Source organism: Homalodisca vitripennis, unplaced genomic scaffold, assembly GCF_021130785.1.
Source record: "Homalodisca vitripennis isolate AUS2020 unplaced genomic scaffold, UT_GWSS_2.1 ScUCBcl_5975;HRSCAF=12972, whole genome shotgun sequence".
In the NCBI taxonomy this organism is placed as follows: Eukaryota; Metazoa; Arthropoda; class Insecta; order Hemiptera; family Cicadellidae; genus Homalodisca; species Homalodisca vitripennis.
Window position 1 is genome coordinate 1 of NW_025782094.1, and position 20,834 is coordinate 20,834.

At 33.1% G+C, this 20,834-nt stretch overlaps 1 protein-coding gene across 1 annotated transcript; it reads right to left on the reverse strand.

The window, feature by feature from the left end:
* Positions 1-13,494: 13,494 nt before the first annotated feature.
* On the reverse strand, positions 13,495-18,970 carry LOC124373599 (GTP-binding protein GEM-like; the record flags this gene model as incomplete). The annotated part of the gene is made up of 3 exons (XM_046831958.1): positions 13,495-15,901; positions 17,908-18,179; positions 18,778-18,970. Coding segments are annotated over 2 exons (459 nt in total), but the record flags the coding sequence as incomplete, so codon positions are not given.
* Positions 18,971-20,834: the final 1,864 nt, after the last annotated feature.

A 20,834-nucleotide genomic window follows, 5' to 3' on the forward strand; every position in this document is an offset into this window, starting at 1 on the left:
AAAATTATCAGTAATACCATAACGCAATTAGATAAGCGAGATTTTTTTATATAAACTAGAAAATACAGTTTGTTATATAACTGTGTTATACAACTGTGAAGCGTGAGCATAATGAGAAAAAACTATCAAGTAAAAGTTATACTTGTAAGCTTTTACCCGTAAGTGCGTGTAGTGTCCCCAGATACAACATATGGATCATAAACATCCCATTTCAATACAGTTAAACTCCTATTTATTATATACTTTATAGTTGGCTGAACCTTAGCGAAGCCTGATCACTCGTAGGGTTGGAAAAATGTGATTTCTGTCTGTGAGTTTGCCCGCAAGATGTTGAAAGTAATTTGACCCATAGACTTGAATTGTGTATGAAGTTTTATTTCTATATGAGGAACACTGAGTTCAATGATGGTGCAAGTCATTCTACGGGATTTGTCTGAGCATTCACGAATATTTTATATTGATGTTACAGGTAACCATGATAGCAGTGAGAAAATACCAAAATAAGTAAATTTGTAAATAAACTCAATACACCGATATGAGATTGAAATATATTACATATTAACACATGTAGCCTAACTACCCCAACAACATATAAATAATATTTTGAATACTTTGTTCATTTAAACGTTGCTATGAAACCAAATTGAATGAAAAATAATCTGAATGTATCATTAAGGTAAGATATTCGAGAAAGAATTTTTATGTAGACTTTAAATTTTGCTTGTCATTTTCATGATAACTTCTTTTTTTGCATGATTTAATTTCTGTCTATCTGTCTACAAGTCGTCTCTACAATGAAATAAACCATAGCTTTGAATTTTGCTGCAATCCAACGAAGGCCTTATACGAAACTTGGTTTGACGTACTTCTACATTGTTAGTGTTGTACCCATACAGTATTTATTCAATGTAACTTTGTTGAGGTTTAATTTTTGTTTTAATATCCCGTCGGCTCAACCTCCAGAAAAACGGTAGTTTAGATTTAACATGAGGCTGTCATCTTGAAATGTCAAAATGAAGATGCGTTATTAATTTAGATCATTAATTTTCATAACACTGATGGCACAGAACTTTTCAAATTTGGGATGTTAATATACATTTTAACACATGTACAAACTATGTCATTTTGAAAACTTACAGGACACACACACTGTTGTATCACTGTTCTGTTACAACTACAACACTGGCTCCGGACACTGAACCAATTACTAAGTAACTGACTGTACGCGGTCTACCACATCAACTGTTGTGTATGTTTTGTGGAAGGAGGTGGCGGCTGTACTGTTGTCACTGATCTGTTACAACTACAACACTGGCTCCGGACACTGGACCAATTACCCGTAACTGACTGTAGGCGGTCTACCACATCAACTGTTGTGTGTGTCGTGTGGAAGGAGGTGGCGGCTGTATTGTGTCACTGTTCTGTTACAACTACAACACTGGCTCCGGACACTGGACCAATTACCCGTAACTGACTGTAGGCGGACCACCACTTCAACTGTTGTATGTCGTGTGGAAGGAGGTGGCGGCTGTATTGTGTCACTGATCTGTTACAACTACAACACTGGCTCCGGACACTGGACCAATTACCCGTAACTGACTGTAGGCGGTCTACCACAACATCAACTGTTGTGTGTCGTGTGGAAGGAGGTGGCGGCTGTATTGTGTCACTGTTCTGTTACAACTACAACACTGGCTCCGGACACTGGACCAATTAACCCGTCACTGGCTGTAGGCGGTCTACCACATCAACTGTTGTTGTGTGTGTCGTGTGGAAGGAGGTGGCGGCTGTATTGTGTCACTGATCTGTTACAACTACAACACTGGCTCCGGACACTGGACCAATTACCCGTAACTGACTGTAGGCGGTCTACCACATCAACTGTTGTGTGTCGTGTGGAAGGAGGTGGCGGCTGTATTGTGTCACTGATCTGTTACAACTACAACACTGGCTCCGGACACTGGACCAATTACCCGTAACTGACTGTAGGCGGACCACCACTTCAACTGTTGTGTGTCGTGTGGAAGGAGGTGGCGGCTGTATTGTGTCACTGATCTGTTACAACTACAACACTGGCTCCGGACACTGGACCAATTACCCGTAACTGGCTGTAGGCGGTCTACCACATCAACTGTTGTGTGTGTCGTGTGGAAGGAGGTGGCGGCTGTATTGTGTCACTGATCTGTTACAACTACAACACTGGCTCCGGACACTGGACCAATTACCCGTAACTGACTGTAGGCGGTCTACCACATCAACTGTTGTGTGTCGTGTGGAAGGAGGTGGCGGCTGTATTGTGTCACTGATCTGTTACAACTACAACACTGGCTCCGGACACTGGACCAATTACCCGTAACTGACTGTAGGCGGACCACCACATCAACTGTCTGTGTGTGTCGTGTGGAAGGAGGTGGCGGCTGTATTGTGTCACTGATCTGTTACAACTACAACACTGGCTCCGGACACTGGACCAATTACCCGTAACTGACTGTAGGCGGTCTACCACATCAACTGTTTGTGTGTCGTGTGGAAGGAGGTGGCGGCTGTATTGTGTCACTGATCTGTTAAAACTACAACACTGGCTCCGGACACTGGACCAATTACCCGTAACTGACTGTAGGCGGACCACCACTTCAACTGTTGTATGTCGTGTGGAAGGAGGTGGCGGCTGTATTGTGTCACTGATCTGTTACAACTACAACACTGGCTCCGTACACTTGACCAATTACCCGTAACTGACTGTAGGCGGTCTACCACATCAACTGTTGTGTGTCGTGTGGAAGGAGGTGGCGGCTGTATTGTGTCACTGTTCTGTTACAACTACAACACTGGCTCCGGACACTGGACCAATTACCCGTCACTGGCTGTAGGCGGTCTACCACATTAACTGTTGTGTGTGTCGTGTGGAAGGAGGTGGCGGCTGTATTGTGTCACTGTTCTGTTACAACTACAACACTGGCTCCGGACACTGGACCAATTACCCGTAACTGAGACATCTAAAATCTCAAATTTACGTTTTGTAAATATATTTCTTTATGACGGTTAAATTGTATACTTCTGAAACTTTGATACAATCTTGAAATCTAAGTGTTTTCTAAATGTAAGTAGGAAAAGTTGTGGTCGAAATTGTTTAACAAATTTATAGAAAGTGTTAATTTTTATTTATGTTGTGAAATGTCCGACACAAACTTTTTGCATAAATGTGAAAACTGCTACCTTAAAATGTTTGGTTTGTTTAAGACTCGTTTACATCATCCAAGCTATGTGACAATACTGTGTCTGTACCAAGTTCAGCCAGAATCTGATAAGAATTTACGGCAGCTACCGTAATCATAGTTATTCCTGCAATGTTCTATACCACCTACTCATCACTTTGTCCAGCCATTATCGGTAGGCTATGTCATACGAGATACATTAAAAACTCGTAAGAAGAAAGATTACTGTAAATTACTCTGGAGAATTTTATATGTATATATATATATATAAAATTAAAAAAAAAAATATATATATATATATATATGAATTACTCATTTTTGAAACTTTGAACGGCCGCCATATATAAAAATGACAGGATAAAGGTTAATTATCATTGCAAAAATTGCTGTAAAAATATATCGTTGTAGCTCTACTTTGGGGACCAGTGGAGTTAAAAGTTTACAACAAACTTGAATAGCTGCCATTTTAAAAAGTTTTATTGGTTAACGAATTTATCCAAAATCATGCAAATGTACAGTGTCTGTAACATATTTACTCTGACTTTATTATGAACTACGGTAGATATTGTGTTTCCAATTATTTCCGCAATGTTGTATAATACGAGTATTTCAAACAATGTAAGCCCATTATCTGAAAACTAGATATAAACAGTACACAATAACAAACATTATGATTTGCACAAGGCAGTACAACACAGTAATTTGAGAATAATAATATTACTACACAATGGTAGTTCACTTAAAAAAATAATAATAAAAAAAATCCTGTATATTGAATGTTTTGTGCTGATAAAAATTTACAACATAATTTTGAATAATTTATTTTAAATTTGTTCGCGATATATGAAAATTTGGAGAATATATAAACTATTTTATTCATACATTTAAAAACAAATAATCGTCACTGTAATATTATTTCTCCTTCAACAGGTTTCTTATGATTATGGCATTTCATTCAAATTATCCATTAATACTAAAGTTATCAGGTTAGTAGTTACATTTTTGATTTTAAATTTAACTGAAAAATGTAAGTAAGTACAAGTTTATTGCATAATTTTTAATCGGATGCTTTAATGACTTGGTTGGTCGCATCGCAATTCAACCCAAGCTACGGCCCACTTCTGATATCATTTGTGGGTAAACTACAAAGTTGGACAATCCTATATATAAAAATTGAACGCTAAATGTGTTGCGAAGTACAAGTTACCTGGAATGTTTTCGAATTAAATGAATGTAATATATATGTTTTACAATCCAAATTAAACTGACACCAAACGTATGTTGACAATTTCAGTCAGTTTGACAAATTGGCTGAAACATCTGGTTATATTTAAATTTTATAAAAAAATTAAGTATGCAATGCAGGATCAGTAGTATGCAAATAGCAAATAAAATGTTAATATGTAGATTTTACTCCAGGTTGTGGCATTGATGAAGTTCAAACATTGTAAATACTGTTTAAACATTGCTAAAATATCATCCTTAATGAAAAAAGCATTAAATATTTTCTCATAAGTTACTCAAAACTGGTGGTCTTCCCTGACATTGTGATAAAGCATTTTAACATAAAGTTATGAAAAACAGAGAACTGATTACTAAAATTCCTCAACGATCCATTCTTTTCCAAACCGCAATAAAAACAACAGAATTTCTATAACAAAAACCGATTATATTTGTAATGTAACATTAACTGAATTAGGATTTTCCCCTTACACCGGAAATAGATAGGAGTTCTCCAAGGCCGTAATAGGTTTTCCATTCCTACGTATGTATATTTGTTCTTCATTAGGACAAAGGCATAAACAATTATGGCACTGGAAATATTTTAGATTCAAAGTAGATTACAAGAGCCTGAGGTAGACGCTTTTTGACCGAAGTAGATTCCCGAGAGCTACATAATTATATATTGTTTCATCGTAAAAATAATATTACACATTTTTATTAGGGTTGCGTGGAAGAAAGGGCTACTATAGCATCAAAATAACAGAAGTAAGCTTCTCAGTTATACGAATGTACCTATTTTGTCATCATCAGGAAAACAAGGCAAACTCTGTTGCACTGTAAATGTCAGACCGGAAATATATAATAAGGAAAAGAAGTAAAAATTTAAGAATGTAGGTGTTCGACATCTGTATAGCTTTAAAATAACAGAGGTAAGATCCTCAGTTATACGAATACCTATTTTGTCATCATCAAATATATTTAATGTACATGAATGTAAAACTTCTGAATTTTATTACTAATGTGCTTGTGATTTACTATTAATAGTAAATTGAAACTAAATGCCATTATTTCATAATAACATAATAATTAACATTAATTCAATGGAATTGGCAATAAGAGTGCAAAATTCGCGGTTTTAGGATTTAAATTGGTATTTTTAATGAGGATGCAAAGTCTATTTCTTTATTTTTATTAGGATTATTAGAGCAACGTAAAAATCTAAGTAAATCTAAAAAATTTTCCCAATCTGAATGCATTCCTTTGCCAAAGTTTTGTCTTTAATATAGCAGCCGTCTTGCCCGCTAGTAAAATACATATTCAATAACCGATATTACATACCTCATTAAAATTTTCGCAATTAAATATGTGAATTGTCACAAGTGTTGGGACTGCGCGAAATACGTTAGCTGTATTGGTTAAGGATTTTGCCGACAAAGTCTAACATTAAATGCCATGTTTGCCGCTGCCAGGATTTACTGCAGGTTTTATGTCGCCAGCCACAAGCCAGTCTCTCTATAAAGGCTGAGACCGGGTCTCTGTTTGCCCGCTCTGCCAATGAGTTTGCTCAAGCTGTCCAATCTCGCTTTTTGAGTCTCACAGCCTTTATTAAAGTATCCCAGTGTTGGCTTTGCACTTTCAGCCTTCACCTAAGAAAACAAAGACGTCAATTCCTTTACAACTTATTGTTCCCTGAAAATATTACCAACAAATTTGTTAAATTTATTGCTGATATTTCGAATATACCATGATGAAATTTACAAAGTTAAATGTCAATTATATTTCGTTACTTTCTGTGTCAGTGTTCGAGTTGTCAATTTTCTATTTCTAATATTTAGAGAACCCCATTTCTTCTTGCAACAGACTGGATCTGACTTTTGTTCTTTTTTTCACTACCCAGGTGCATCATCATAAGGAATTGGGAAATGCTTCACTTAACTGTTTCAGGCTTCCCCGAATACCAATTACTAGGCAACCACACCTGACCAACTTGTGTCTCTCTAACCCTCCAACTGGCAGTCATTTTTTCCTGTAGTGGCGGCATGTTTTCGAGCCTCGTGCAAGGGTTTTTTTTAAAAAAATTTATTAAAAATATAAATTAAAAGTAATATAATATATAGAAGTATATATTTTTGTGTTCAGAATTAAACATATAATAATATTAGTATTTAAATTTGGCCATAAAAAAATGTTTACTAAAATTTTTTTTCCATGAAATCAAAATTTACATTTTTTTTTTTTTATTTGGGGGGGACCATACCTAGCAAACCAAGTTACAGTAAGAAAACTATAAAAGTGAGAGTACCATTGTGTGTCAAATTTATTCTAGTTTCAGAAACACATAAGCATTATACAAATTTAATGAAACTATAATAAACACTATATAACAAAAAGCAGCAGCGATGCGCATAAATTGTGATAATAGGTGTATATGTAAGAGTTTGCTAATAAAAGTTTTTACTAATACAGTTTTTACTTCTATACATGTTATGTTGCATATTTTTATTACTCAGAATGAAGTAAACTATACAGCAGTAGTAAAATAAATTCCATAACTTTTTTTTGAAGAGTCGAAAAAAGTTTCATTTTGTCATTACTCAAAAATTTTGCGAAAAATTTTCGAGAAATTTATTTATTCTAAAATATATTTATTTGCACTACTGCAATATTTAACAATTCACCACACACTAAACACAACACTAAAACACAAATAAAACCTACTAAAAACTTACTAATAAACACGACTCGTCACATCAACAAACTCAGACGGCATCGACAACATGGCGGTCACATCTTTTACGTTCCAAACTACGAACTTGGTACGTTGCAACTACAATATAAAGAGGAATAAAACTATAGTATTCCTTAGGCTTTTTTTCCCCGAATCCAATGGTGCATGAATCGAATCGATACGTTGCCGGAATATATGTTATGAGTGATTATGCAAGGGAATGTTTGTTTATCAAAATTTTGACGAACAAACAATCCGCTAAGGGTTATGTTTATCAAAATTTTGATAAACAACAGTTGGAGGGCTAAGGCTGGGCGTTCGCTACTGTGGGAGGTGTGCTAAGTTTGAAACCCGATACAAGGTTGTACCTAATTTTTTACTGATTTTATGGACATCGTTTGAAAAAGAAGCAACCTTTTCAAAGAGGGCTTTTAAGAAAAGTGATAGCTTAGTTGGTATAAATAAAACGAAAAGTTGCTATAGATTCTAAGCCTATTAAAGTTAATATTATATGTGTAAGTTGTGCGTAGTATATTTTTTGATGATATTGTGAAGGAATGGAGGCAGGATTTTGAAGTGTTTAGGATTTTAACAAGATTTTAAACTTTGAATTAGGAGCTTCCCAAGTTTTAGAAATAAATATAGCTATAATTACACTTTTTTGTATTAGACTAACATTGTAATTATACTGTCATGGTTTTCTTACAAAAAGACTAATGTTTGTAGTACATATACAAAGTTGATAACCAAGCACGGCAACTTTTATATCCCTTTGGGGGTTTTTGTTGTAAAACTTGAAAAAAGTAATCGTGTAAAAACAACACACTTATGAAATTTTGGCTTTTATCTAAATCCAACCCTTTTTTTTCTTTTCCACTCAATGAAATGGATTTACAGAAAAAGGGAAAGAGGGTTTTAATATAATTGTTATAATTTTACTTGCAATCTCACTATTTTTGGGTCCAGCCTCGCTTCCACCGCCATCTGCGGAGGGTAAGAGATATTTCAGTTTAATTTGAATTGACACATTTGGGGCTCCTGTAAACTATTGTGAATTAAAAAACTAACTAATGATGAGCCAGTTTCAGCAGAACTAACTAATTTAAGTTTATTTATGAGTTGTTCTTTTCTTCTCCAATGCTTAATTGTTTCCGAATAAATAAATTACAACCGTCTTTTTCAAGATTTATCTTTTAAATACGGGTTTTACAGAAAAATTAGAAGGCAAACATGTAGATCTAAGAGTGTTAAAATTTAAACCAAATTACTTGACATGTAAATGTATTATTTTAAAATAAAAATATATATTTAACTAAAACGTATACCCCTGGTGTTTATATAAATCTTGTAAACTGGATTGGAGAGTTTACAACAGCAATGTTACAAAAAAAAATCTATGAATCCGATTCAATACTCAACGTGTCTTAAGTTCATTTTAGTTCTTTTGTGTATTTTATATATTAGTTTGTTCTATAAAGACTTAAGGTATGAAGAGTCATTCAGTTTGATCTGCGTTTAAAAACCAAATCAGAGTGAAATTGTTTTCTACATCATTAGCATTTAATATTACGTTTTGTTTAGAGATAAAACATTGTTTCCATATTGTATATTAAAAAATTCTATAGTTAAAAACAAGGGAGATTTCATTATGGCTCTCTGAACAAATTAAATATCGTGCTGGACGATACTGTCTGTTAACAATAAAAGTATGAACGAAATTAATCGTTTAACCAAGTGTAATTTATTTTGCTTATTCTAAGCTCGTATAGCATATTTCCATAGATGTATAAGGGGAATTCCTTTAAACGATATGAGATGAGTGATGTGAGGAGCGATCTTGTGTAGTCTTGTTGTCCTTTAAGATTAACCATGCAGCAATTAACAACGGAGATGCGAGAATTGGGGGTTTAAATTACAGTGTACTATACCAAGGGCGCGGAATAGCATCGTCCTACGTAATTGTTAATGGAGCCTATTTCAACAGTGCGCTTATAGAACCTTAGAAAATTTACGTGGTTCGATTACGTTATAGTTTTATTTTTTTTATTCGTGTAAAAAGTAGTAAAATACCTAAGATATTTTTTTATAAAAACAGTAAAATAGAGCAAGATTTTTTTTATTACAGAGATTTTCTTAGCATATTCTAGAGGGATTTTATATTAGGGTCGAAAAATATGCTAAAAACAACGAGTTGAATTCCAAAATAAAGCGTGTACAAGTGACTGCTATGTTTCTATTTAAAAATATTCCATTCGGAATATATATATATATATATATATATATATATATATATATATATATATATATATATAAAATATTTAACAAGTATATTTAATGTTAATGTCATTTTTAGAGTCATAAATAATATAAAAAGACGTCCTTTATGGAGATAATGCTTTACTGTAAATATTTCTCATCCTCATCTACCGTTTAGTTGTACATTTGGGTGCAAAATTCCTTAAATTCCTTCTTTAAAGGTCTGTATATCCTTGTGGAATGGACGAACCGTATATTTTATGTTTCCACTTTTTAAGGAAGCTATTCCAAAGAGTTATGGCTTAAAAATAAAAAAAGTATATAAACATCCTGTTCATGCACCAATTGTATCATATAGTTGTAGTGAACCTGTGGGGGAAATTATATTCATAGACTAACAATTTCATTGAAAAGAGTTCCCAACCCTCGCAAGAAAGTAGCCAGGAAAATGTATTTTTTGGGGGGGAGGCGTTCCAAACAACTGATATTTTCCCGTAGTGGACAGAGCGTAAGGTCCTATTTTGTTCCTTTAAAAGTTCCTGACCCTTTTCTTTGTTGAAAACGATCTTTCAGCCATACATATCAGTAATACTGAATTATTTAAATAACAATAATCGTGTATTAAAAATAGTAATTGAAAATTTGGGGGGGGGGAGTCCGGATCTCTAGGACCACCTTCCTAGTACGACCTTGTACCTACGCTTCTTAGCAGTCTCCCCTGAAAAACAACAAAAAGTTTTAAGATTGTGTTTAAAAAACATTGATTTCTGCTTTTGTACTAAACCTTGTACAATTAAGTTTTTAATACTTTTTAAAAATATTAGATTGTTGACGAGTAATCAGTATTCTCCCATACGTGTTTCATAAACTTCATCGATGACGATGGGCCATAGACTCGAACGACTTAAGTCTATGAAAGTGGTTTAGCACTACGGCGAGGTGATATACCTGTGTATTATACAGCGAGGTCGAGAGCTGATTGGTCGAAACGCTTTATAATGGCCCCCAGGCGGCGGACAAGAAGCAATATGTTTCACGAGGTGGTAGGCAGGTGTGAGGGGGAATTTAAAGCACTTAGTGTTAACCGGGTTGAACACTCCTTGCATTAAACCTGCTCCAGACCTCGGGCGCTATAAACACATTTACGTGCCGCGGTATGGCTTACATCGGCTATTATCCCCCCCCCCCACTTTCACAGGGTTTTATTTACGGTAGATAAGGATACTTCTACCGTAGATAGATAGATCATGTTCTTCTTTTTTATTTAGTGTTTCTATCAAAGTTAAACCTTTTATTTAAGTATAAATATTTTATTCAAAACTTTCTAATTTTACACTGTGCAGAATTAGTAATAGGATTTTTAAGTTTAAATAATTTAATAAAATAATTTAAATGTGAACTCGTGGTTGGTATAGTTATGTACACATTTATGGGTGTATAAGTGATAATAGTTTTGATAAAAACACGAAACAGACGTAAATAACGTATAAATAAACAAAGGTATAATAAAATATTGGTAAAGGCTTATGTAATAATTCAGAAAATATTGAAATTTGCTTGGTGACCTCTCATTAAGATAATAAATAATTTTAAATAAATACACTTCATACATTAAAAAAAAAACTAATATTGTTTAACTAATCATTTTTTAAATAAGTTCCATTCGCTAACATTTTGCAAATTCAATGACATAGTGTTTGGTATTTGCAGGAAATCTTTTAGTGCGCTGATGTTGCATTTACTGTGTTATATTGCAAATGGGCGATAACTGATTTCTGTGTAAACACATTATGTGGCAGAGGTGTGATTGAGGGTAAAAACCTCATGAGATGAGGGTGCTGGGGAATGAGGATCGCTTGGTGATTTAATGTTCTCACACTAATGGAAGCCAACACCTGGATGTAGATATTTCACTGTGAGATTGGATTCGATTAAATGTTTTTCTTATTATGATTATACGAATGTGGTATACGAATATATTACAAAATGCAAGTAAACTGAATATTATTATTTAAAATTGTAACAATATCATCACAATTAGCAACTAACAAGTACGATGATCTGGAATGGATACTGGAATGGAATGATACTGGAATGGAAGTTTATGTATCTCGCTTTCCTAATTTACTTATATCCGATTATAATAACGACATAGTTAATATTTCGATAGTTTATCTATGATTTTTTATATATAATTGTTGATATATAAAATGCGATTGATATATGGTTTCTTTAGGTATGTACATGTACCTTCATAACTCAAGTACAATGTGTTACATTAATAGAAGTTTATACTAAATACGTTTCTCATTTAAAAAAATAGTACTTGATTCTTAGAAATTTTAATACAGGTAGGGGTGCGCCAGATCATGTATGTTGTAACAGAATATGCTACATTTCGAGGCAATTGGTCATTATCACAACGACAGCCTAGTGGAATATCGTTCATCCCTTTGTCCGAATCGCTGTTTAGACGTAACTACCGCCAAAAAGAACTAAAGCTTACTTGTAACATTCCAAAAGGACCGCTATTTCAAGCGTTACCCATTCCCATTTTTTTAAATAAACTGACTTACCTCTGAATGTATACTTGGCCAGATGAGGAAAATTCACTAAAAGAGCATTAATTCTCAATATATATCCCCCTCAGTGTTTATATTGTACAAATGCTCATCCAAATCTTATGGAAGGACAGGCACTATCATTAAAATCGATCTTGATTTTTTACTAATGAAGTATCATTGCAATTAAGGCTACAGCTCTCATTTAGAACTCAGAATATCTCTTTGAGTAATAAGCTTCGTTAACGCTCAGACTAATCCTGATCAAGATAAAGCCAATGTAGAAATATGTGTTATTTATTAATCTAAGGAAAGAAACATATTTTTTAAAGATCCCCATATTTTGTAAGTATTTTAGGTTTGCTTGGTTTTTATTATTGGTTATCATATAGCTTCAAAGTCTATCCATAATAGTAACGCATGAACTAAATTGTATTTTGGATTTTTTTTTAACATGAATGTAACCTATGACTGCTGTAAATTATCTTGTTATCTACGCATGGTATGATAGTTTATATCCAACTGGAGATAATCTAGAAACAATTAAAAAATTAAATCAGATTCAATTAGAAGGCTTATAGGGTGGCATAGAAAATTAACAATAATCCTGATTCTTGTTGACATGAGAAAATAAAATCAATACTTTTAATTATTTAATAAATTAACAAATAAATAAATAAATACACGAGGTTGAGCTGGAAAATTCTATTGCTATTTCTACTTATAATAATAGTTTTAATTTTCGTTGTATATTTTTACATGTAGACCATTCTCAATTACATGCGAAGAGTCAATAATTACCTTAAAAACTTTTTCTTAAGTCTAGAATTTATTTAATATGTTTAACTTTCACAACTTGAGACAAAACAAGAATATTAAACCAGACGTACATTGTAAATTTTCAAACTTAAAACCAACGTAGTTTTTCAAATTGCTTTGAAGTCGGCTTTGTGGTATTGTACTCTACTAATAAAGCACTTTAATCTGGTTTACTACTCGACCTATGCTCTCATTTAATATTTCCTTCTAACTTCTTGTGGGCCACCCTCTGAAATGATAAAAATGGGAGTTACTTCAAAAAGTAGATTTATAGTAATAATGTACCAAGTTTCATTGCTTTAACTGTAACCGGTCGGGAATTATCAGCCCGCACGGGACTTTTTTAACACTTTGTATATATTATTGTTATGTGAGCTCAAAACTGCAACGAAGGTTCATTACAATTAAACCTCCGGAGGATATTTTAAAAATAGGTGGAGCTATAGGTTTGGAACTTCAAATATTATCTCTCAGTGGGCTGGAAAATTCTTCTATCTGTATGTCTTCTCTAGTACATCTCCAGAAAGAAATGAGCTTTAAGAAAAGGATCTTTATCTTGTGCCATTTTTTTGCATTGTAGTAATAAACTCAAAATAATATTTGTGGCATGTAAATATAATTTCACTTGTATTTTAATCGTCAAATTAGAGCTTGTGAGTACTGAAGAAGTAGGGAAATGAAAGTGGTTAAGTTACTTCATACATATGTATTTTAGATTTATAGAGAAACATCAGCAGAATTGAGGATACATAGTAATACTCAGTAACATAATAACTAAACAAATGTCTAAAAGAATTATTAAACAGTTCTTATCAGTCTTGTTAAAGTGTGGAACTTGGACTTAATGGCAAGCCAAGAAGCAAATCAAACGTAACATACCTTCTAAAATTAAGTTATACCAATTTATGTACAGAATTAAGTAATAATAATTTATTACTTACAACCTCTTTGAGATATTAGTTTTAAACTGTAGCAACTATGGCAACATGAAGCATAATTGACTACAACATAATGATACAATAGATTGAAAAAATAATAAAGTTGATTTAATGTGTAGACTGATAAATAAAATATGAAAAGCAACTGCCTTAAATGGTTTCAGGCTCAAATTTCTCAAGCAAGTCACAAATCAGGCTTATCGACAATCAACAATTGATTCAATAAAGCGAATATAATATATGTTGTAATTTTTATTGAAATATTGATCAATGTTGCTTATTTATTTCAAAATCAGTTACAACTGAACATAGCGTTTTGGAATGATTTTTTACATGTTTTTGGCTATTAAAGTTTCCTTAAAACCTATGACTCAACGAATGAGTCGTTACTCCCCTAAGCTACTAACCAGTCTGCCAGCAGACTTGTAAAGTGATTCGTAACAATCTTATATCTACAATCCAATAGCAATATTATTAGTTGATCGTATAAAGGATTAATCTGTGTCTATCATGTGAAATTATTAGAAATCTGTACTATTTCCAATTACAAATGACTGCTTATTTAAACATGTTTAAGACTACCCAGCAATTCCACTAAACATAAAAACGTACAAAACGTTCCAGTAATATTATTGTGTTTTAAGTTGTGTGGCTAAGTTTATTTGTGTTTATTAAAACATGGCAGCATCTGCAGTACATCGCCTCTATCATAGTTAAAAGAAGAAAAAGGTGGATTCACAGACAACATTATACATGTTATACACAAATAAGATCTACTATCACATTATGTTGCTAGAGAATCACGTCTAAAACTACTGCCAAAATATTGATTGTTTTTCTATTCCTCAATAACAATTAACATATTACACAATATATATTTTTATCCATAACACGTATTATCTTACGAATATAATTAAATATACTCGAGAGGTTTGTAATAAAAATAAATACTTTTATGACACAGAAATATCGACATGGAAAATATAAATCAACCTGTGTATAAACCGGAGCTTCCGAGAGAAGCGTATAAAAGCTATATAACAGCTATAAGCTAAGTGTTCGCTGGCTAAATATAAAAATCAGTTGTATGTATACAAAGTATATTAGGCCATCGATACAGTTGAGGTAGGACACAACCAAATTTGCTTAACATAGATTTACACTCAGTACAATAATTAAGATGATAGGTTTTTTCTTGCGAACAATTTTAATACAAAATATTACAAAGGTTTCTAATTACAGTTCTAACACAGAAAGACGACATTTCAACCAAACTTGTCAGAATAAAGGTCGTAGACTACCGGTATTATTGGCTATGTAATTTTGCGTACACTGAAATAAAAACAGATGAGGTATTTTTAACTTAGAGAATATACCAGATTTCAGTAGCTGCTGTAAGTGCAAGTACATATTGTAAGTTTAAGCGTGATTGACAATAATAAAAGTTTGGAAATAAAGTTTAAAGCCAAGCTCATATACAGTCTATTAAATTTATAATACAATAAATGGAAAGCTTATGTACAACTTTAAAAAGAAAGTTTCAAAAAGTAATAAACCTTTAAATTCTATACCTTGAAAAAGCCAACTTTTCTCAACGAATAGTAATAATATTATAAATAGATTAAACTAATATAGAAACATTAAAAAAAAGAGTAATTTGTTTTGGTATTTTAGTGTAACTATATAAGTTTATGTTCGTTATTAGTTACATCTGAGAAGTTTGCTTGAATTTGCAAACCTTTGTATACGATAAACATTAGACTCGCTAGTTTTCACGTTAATAACTACAAGTAAGAGTAAACTCACTAAGACACATTTCCTTGCTGAAGTGAGTTCAACAACGTATTCAAGGTTGAATAACGATGAGTAGTTAAAACAGTTAAGGCTTGTATGAAGGACCTCAGACAACACTAAGTGAGCTGTTTTGGAAGCATAACTTCTATCTCCTGGATAGTCACTGGAGTCCCTCTGGAGTGTTGTAACTCACACCTGGGTCTCGGCTATAGCGCCTCCAGTCTCGCAGAAAAAGTAGAAACACTGGAAGGAAGAGTTGAGAGGATTTAGAATGTAGTGGTTGGACTTGGAAGCTGCTTTTCTACGGCGCTCGTACCTGTACAGTAGCGGGGGCTTGCGGACTTGTCGAGCGGGAGGGGGACTGTCCTGCGCCACAAGTAAACAAATAGATCAGAAATACAAATTTCTATACATTTTAAAATAAATTGAAAAACATATATATTAATTAATTAGTTGTACATTATCTTTTTTCTGTAGTTAGGAATTAAAGACTATTCTACTTGACCTGATTTAATATACTTTAAAATGATTGTTTCTACATTATATATGTGTAGAAAACTCGGTAGCTCCACCGTGTTTTGGGGCTGTGTGTAAATCACCGTAATGCACTCAGCTGTGTACCTGATGAGACAATGAGAATGCCCATTCACCCAAATTACACTATATATTTTATTCTAAGTATCTCTGATTTCGAAACGATTCAAACATTTTGTTTTTAAGCTTCTTCTTCCCGACTTAATTTGGAGAGATCCAGACGAACATGACTTCATATTTCAGGAGTCAAGTCTTTTATCACGTCATATTTTAGACGCTGTACGAAGAGAAAGGTGGACTGAAGCAATCTTAACATTCACCTTTAATTGCACTTATTCTTAGAACTATATTCTGAAGGAAACATTTTAGTTTCACAAAACATACTGCCAACCTCAGCTGCATATTATCTACAACACCTCATAACCCTCAATGGTCAAAAAATTACGAAACAATCTGTATCTATTCTTTTTTAACCTTTGTTATTGGCAATGGCTGGTTTGAAAGTATAGTAGGATTTTGGACATTCGCCACCTTTATATGTTTAAAAAAAACCATAACATTACGTTTAGAGTATTGAAATGTTTCTTCTTTATCATGTGTCAAACATATCTTATGACGTTTAAAGACTAAACATGTTGCAATAAACTGTCACCCAAAGCTATAATAGTTATCAAGCTATATTAAACGAACGGCTTGGAGTCCAAAATGGGGATAATTAACCAAGTGATGTCACTACATAGGAGATAAGATCACAAACAACACGGCACACCCGAACTCACGAAGGTGAAGCAATGACGGGAAACTTAATGTTGACAACATTCCCCTCTCTGTATATTATGCTCACATTGAGTACTATCTCGCTCGTCTCAAAATCATCTAAATATCACATGATATAGGATGAAACGAAAATAATATACCGATAGAAGAATATTTTCAAATGCAAACTTATTGAAGTGTACTTAAAATTAGTGGAACGGCGATGTCAACCTTCTGTTAAATCTAGTACACACATCATAAAATTGAGGTCATAGGGTCGGTTGCAGCTGCCCTTTACCCCCCCCCCACCAGATGACGCGTCGCGATACCTCAGGAAATGCCGACGTTGAGTTCCCCATCATTGCTTTACCCTTGTTAGTTCGAGTGTGACGTGTGTGTTGGCTCCTGTACAGTGGCGTCGCTTGGTTCTTCTCTACAGTCTGGACTTCATGCCGTTTGCCAGGCATCATTTAGTAATTATTATAATTTTAGGAGGCAGTCAATTTCCAAATTTTTAGTCTTTTAACGTAACGCAATATTTTGTACACCTGACGAAGAGCATAGATTTAAATAAACGAAACGTAATGTTACACCTTTTCGTTGCACATAACGATGGAAAATGTCCGAAATCCTACTATCCCATCAAATTGAATCGAACTACCACTGTTCCCCGACACAGACAATTTAATTTCTTCTTCTATAGTCATCTATAAAACACAAATGCATAGGACTAACAAAATTATCTATTGAACTATATCGTTATAATCAATATGAAATGTGAGCGCCAATCAAATTTAACAACAAATTCAACTAATCGATTTCGTTATAAATAGACTGGTATATATTGGATGTATGCCAAAAACATTTCATCTTCCTAATAAAGCAGACTGAAGAGAACACATGTATGAAGGAAAGTTTATTGATAGATAAAGAGCTCATCATTAGGAACTTTCATTGTGTAAAGAATAGTCTCAACTTATTTCACCACTAAAAGTTTCCCTTTTTATAATTTACTAGAGTTTCGGATATTTTTAGAGCGTTATCAAATAGAGATTACTTGAGATACAAAATGAATAACACACCTCTGCTCACAAAACATGTAGATTCTCGCAGGACTTGGATTTGCCGTCTGTGAGACACATCTTGTGCAATATCTCACGTGCGATGTTCAGCGACAAGGAGGTCTTGGAGCCATGAAGTCGCTTGACTCCCCTCTTAGCCCGCTTCTTATCTCGTGTCTCACGCAGCCGGATCTGCTTGAGGATGCCGACCAGCAGCTCGTCCACATTGTGCTGGATGCCGCTGGAGGTCTCTATGAACTTGCAGTCTCGCGAAGCAGCTAGAGCCTTGCCCTCTGTCACAGTCGATAAAGAGCAGGTAGAATAGTTCATACATGTAACTTTCAATTTTTGTATGTTTACCAACATAAAGAGTATAACTATAATCAAAATGTATAATATCCAATATTTTTGCTAGAATTAAAGAAGCAAACTTTATCTGAGAAATAACTACAATTAGGTATGAACTATATCACACTTACTTTATAGCCTATTTCAGTATGTGGATGGTGTATTGGAATCGAATGAAATTCGAATGAAATTTCTGAATAGCATTATTGGAAAAAATATTTGCTAATATTTTATTATAAATGGTTTAAATGGTTAAAAAACAATAAAAAGAGCGGAACCTGTCAAGAGCCTGGTGCAGGCAATTTTTCAATTTTTTTTAATTTGCAACAATAAGGAGTATAGCTATTATCAAAATCTATAATGTACAAGTTTGCTTAAAATTAAAGAAGCAAACTTTATCTGAGAAATAATTATAATTATATATATATACTTTATCGCACTTATTTTATAGCCTATGTCAGTATGCGGATGGTGTATTGGAATCGAATGTAAGTAAGTAAATATAGTGGCCGTAAGATCTGACTAATGTAAGTAATGACTTACCATTGGGAGGTATGACCCTCGCCCTCGCCAGATCAGCCTTATTGCCAACAACGATCACCGACTTCTCCTTGGTATAGCTTTCGCGCCAGAGATAGTTCAGGATTTCCTCAGCTGTCTTGAAAGAGGCGCGGTTTACGATGGAGTAGACAACAACACACGCGTGCGGCTCATACGTTGACAGAGAGTTTTCCACCTGAAAAATTTTAATATTTATATCTTCTGTTAATAATGATTAAATTACTTTAGTTTATTAATACTGAAACCAATAAAAATTATTAATACAAACGTTTTGAACGCATAATTACAATAGAGTAACATTACAGTACGATTGATTGTAATTTTACCTCTATCATGACTCTTATTCCATTGTAGCACTTATATATATATATACATATATATATATATATATATATACATATATATATATACGAAAATTTATAAATATAAATAACATTTGAGAATGTGTGTAAAGTTCAAGGTTAAATGTCAAGTTACATAATTCATAATATGAAAAATCCGAAAAAATAATGTAAATTGCGATTAGTTTTTTGTTATGTATGAGTACTGGTTTGTAGTTAATTACTAAAATATATCTAGAGGAATTTTTTGAACACTAAAATAGTGTTGTTATTCATATCTTAAGAAAATAATTCCATGGTTTAATGATATTTATTTTGTACGTTTCGGATTTCTAAATTAACACTTCCGATTCAAAATACATTAATTTAAGATTGATGGATCAATCCGTAGAGATTATATATATATATATATATATAAGTAGATAGTAATATGGGGTTCCTGGCGCACTTTCGGAGCCGACCGAAAAGCAATGTAAAATACTGTTCAATGTACCATAAAGGAAGCTGAGAAATAACACAGCAAATCTCAATGAAAAATTAACCGAATCTACAGTCGTTCGTCTCCAAAAGCGATCGGTACATTACTATCTACTCTGAGGAATGAAAAATTAACCGAATCTGAGCTTCTACTTTCTTAAGCTGTGCTTTGTAAAATGTTGTCAAATCTGCTACGAATAAAGGATTTATCTTAATAAAATTTAATCAATTTAAAACATTTTTACTAAAAACATAACTTTAATAAAAAACTTTTCTACTAAATAAACAACATGAACTCACCAAGCTCTCTTCAGTTTCTAGCATTTCAAAAACTTACAAAGAAAGACAATTTTAACGAGTTCAACGAATTACCAAAACATTTTAAAGAACAGTTGATACTTTCCTTAAATGATACAGAATTCAAAGAACTTGTAAAGTCTTTTGCAGAAAAAACGTCTAATGGAGTGTTTTACTATCGGCAAAAAACTAAAAAAGTAAGGGATTACATATTTAATATAATTACGAAAGATATTGAAAAGAAAGTAAAAAATAAACAAACAGAGAGTTTTCATCGTTTTTTTATGACATTTTTCCCATATTATACGTTCTTTCAAGATAATCAAGACTTAATTGATGAATTTCTTAGGAATTTTTGTGAGTATCAAGATTTATCAACACAATTCATTAAAGAGCATTATAGAATTTTTCTTATAGAATATAGCCACATTTTGTGTGAAACAAAAGGTATTACTGTAGATAATATTCCATGTGATTCCTATGAAGAAAGACACCAACTATGGTTATCAAAACAGTACTATGACGTGGGGAGGGACTGCAAGTTTTAGAGTTAAGACTTTATTCTACAAAGTTAATTGTTATAATTTCTTTATCTTTTATAGTCTTCTTTCCAGTAACAATCAAGTGTAATTTTTCATTTTTGTTTAATTCTTTAATCTTTTTCTCATCCAAAACAGTCAAAAATCTATTCGGTAAGTGTACTTTACAATCTTCCAACTCGGCAATTATTGTAAACCCGAATTTATCTTTCATTTTCTCCAAATTCAAGATTCTATGTTTCTTCCTTTCTTCCAATTCATTTAACTTCTTATACTCTTTGAATTTACATTCTCCAATATCATTTTAACTCCTTCAAGAACTCCATTTAAATAGAAAAAATTCAAAGTCAAAAAGTGCAAAACCATTTCTCGGTCGACCTTTTCT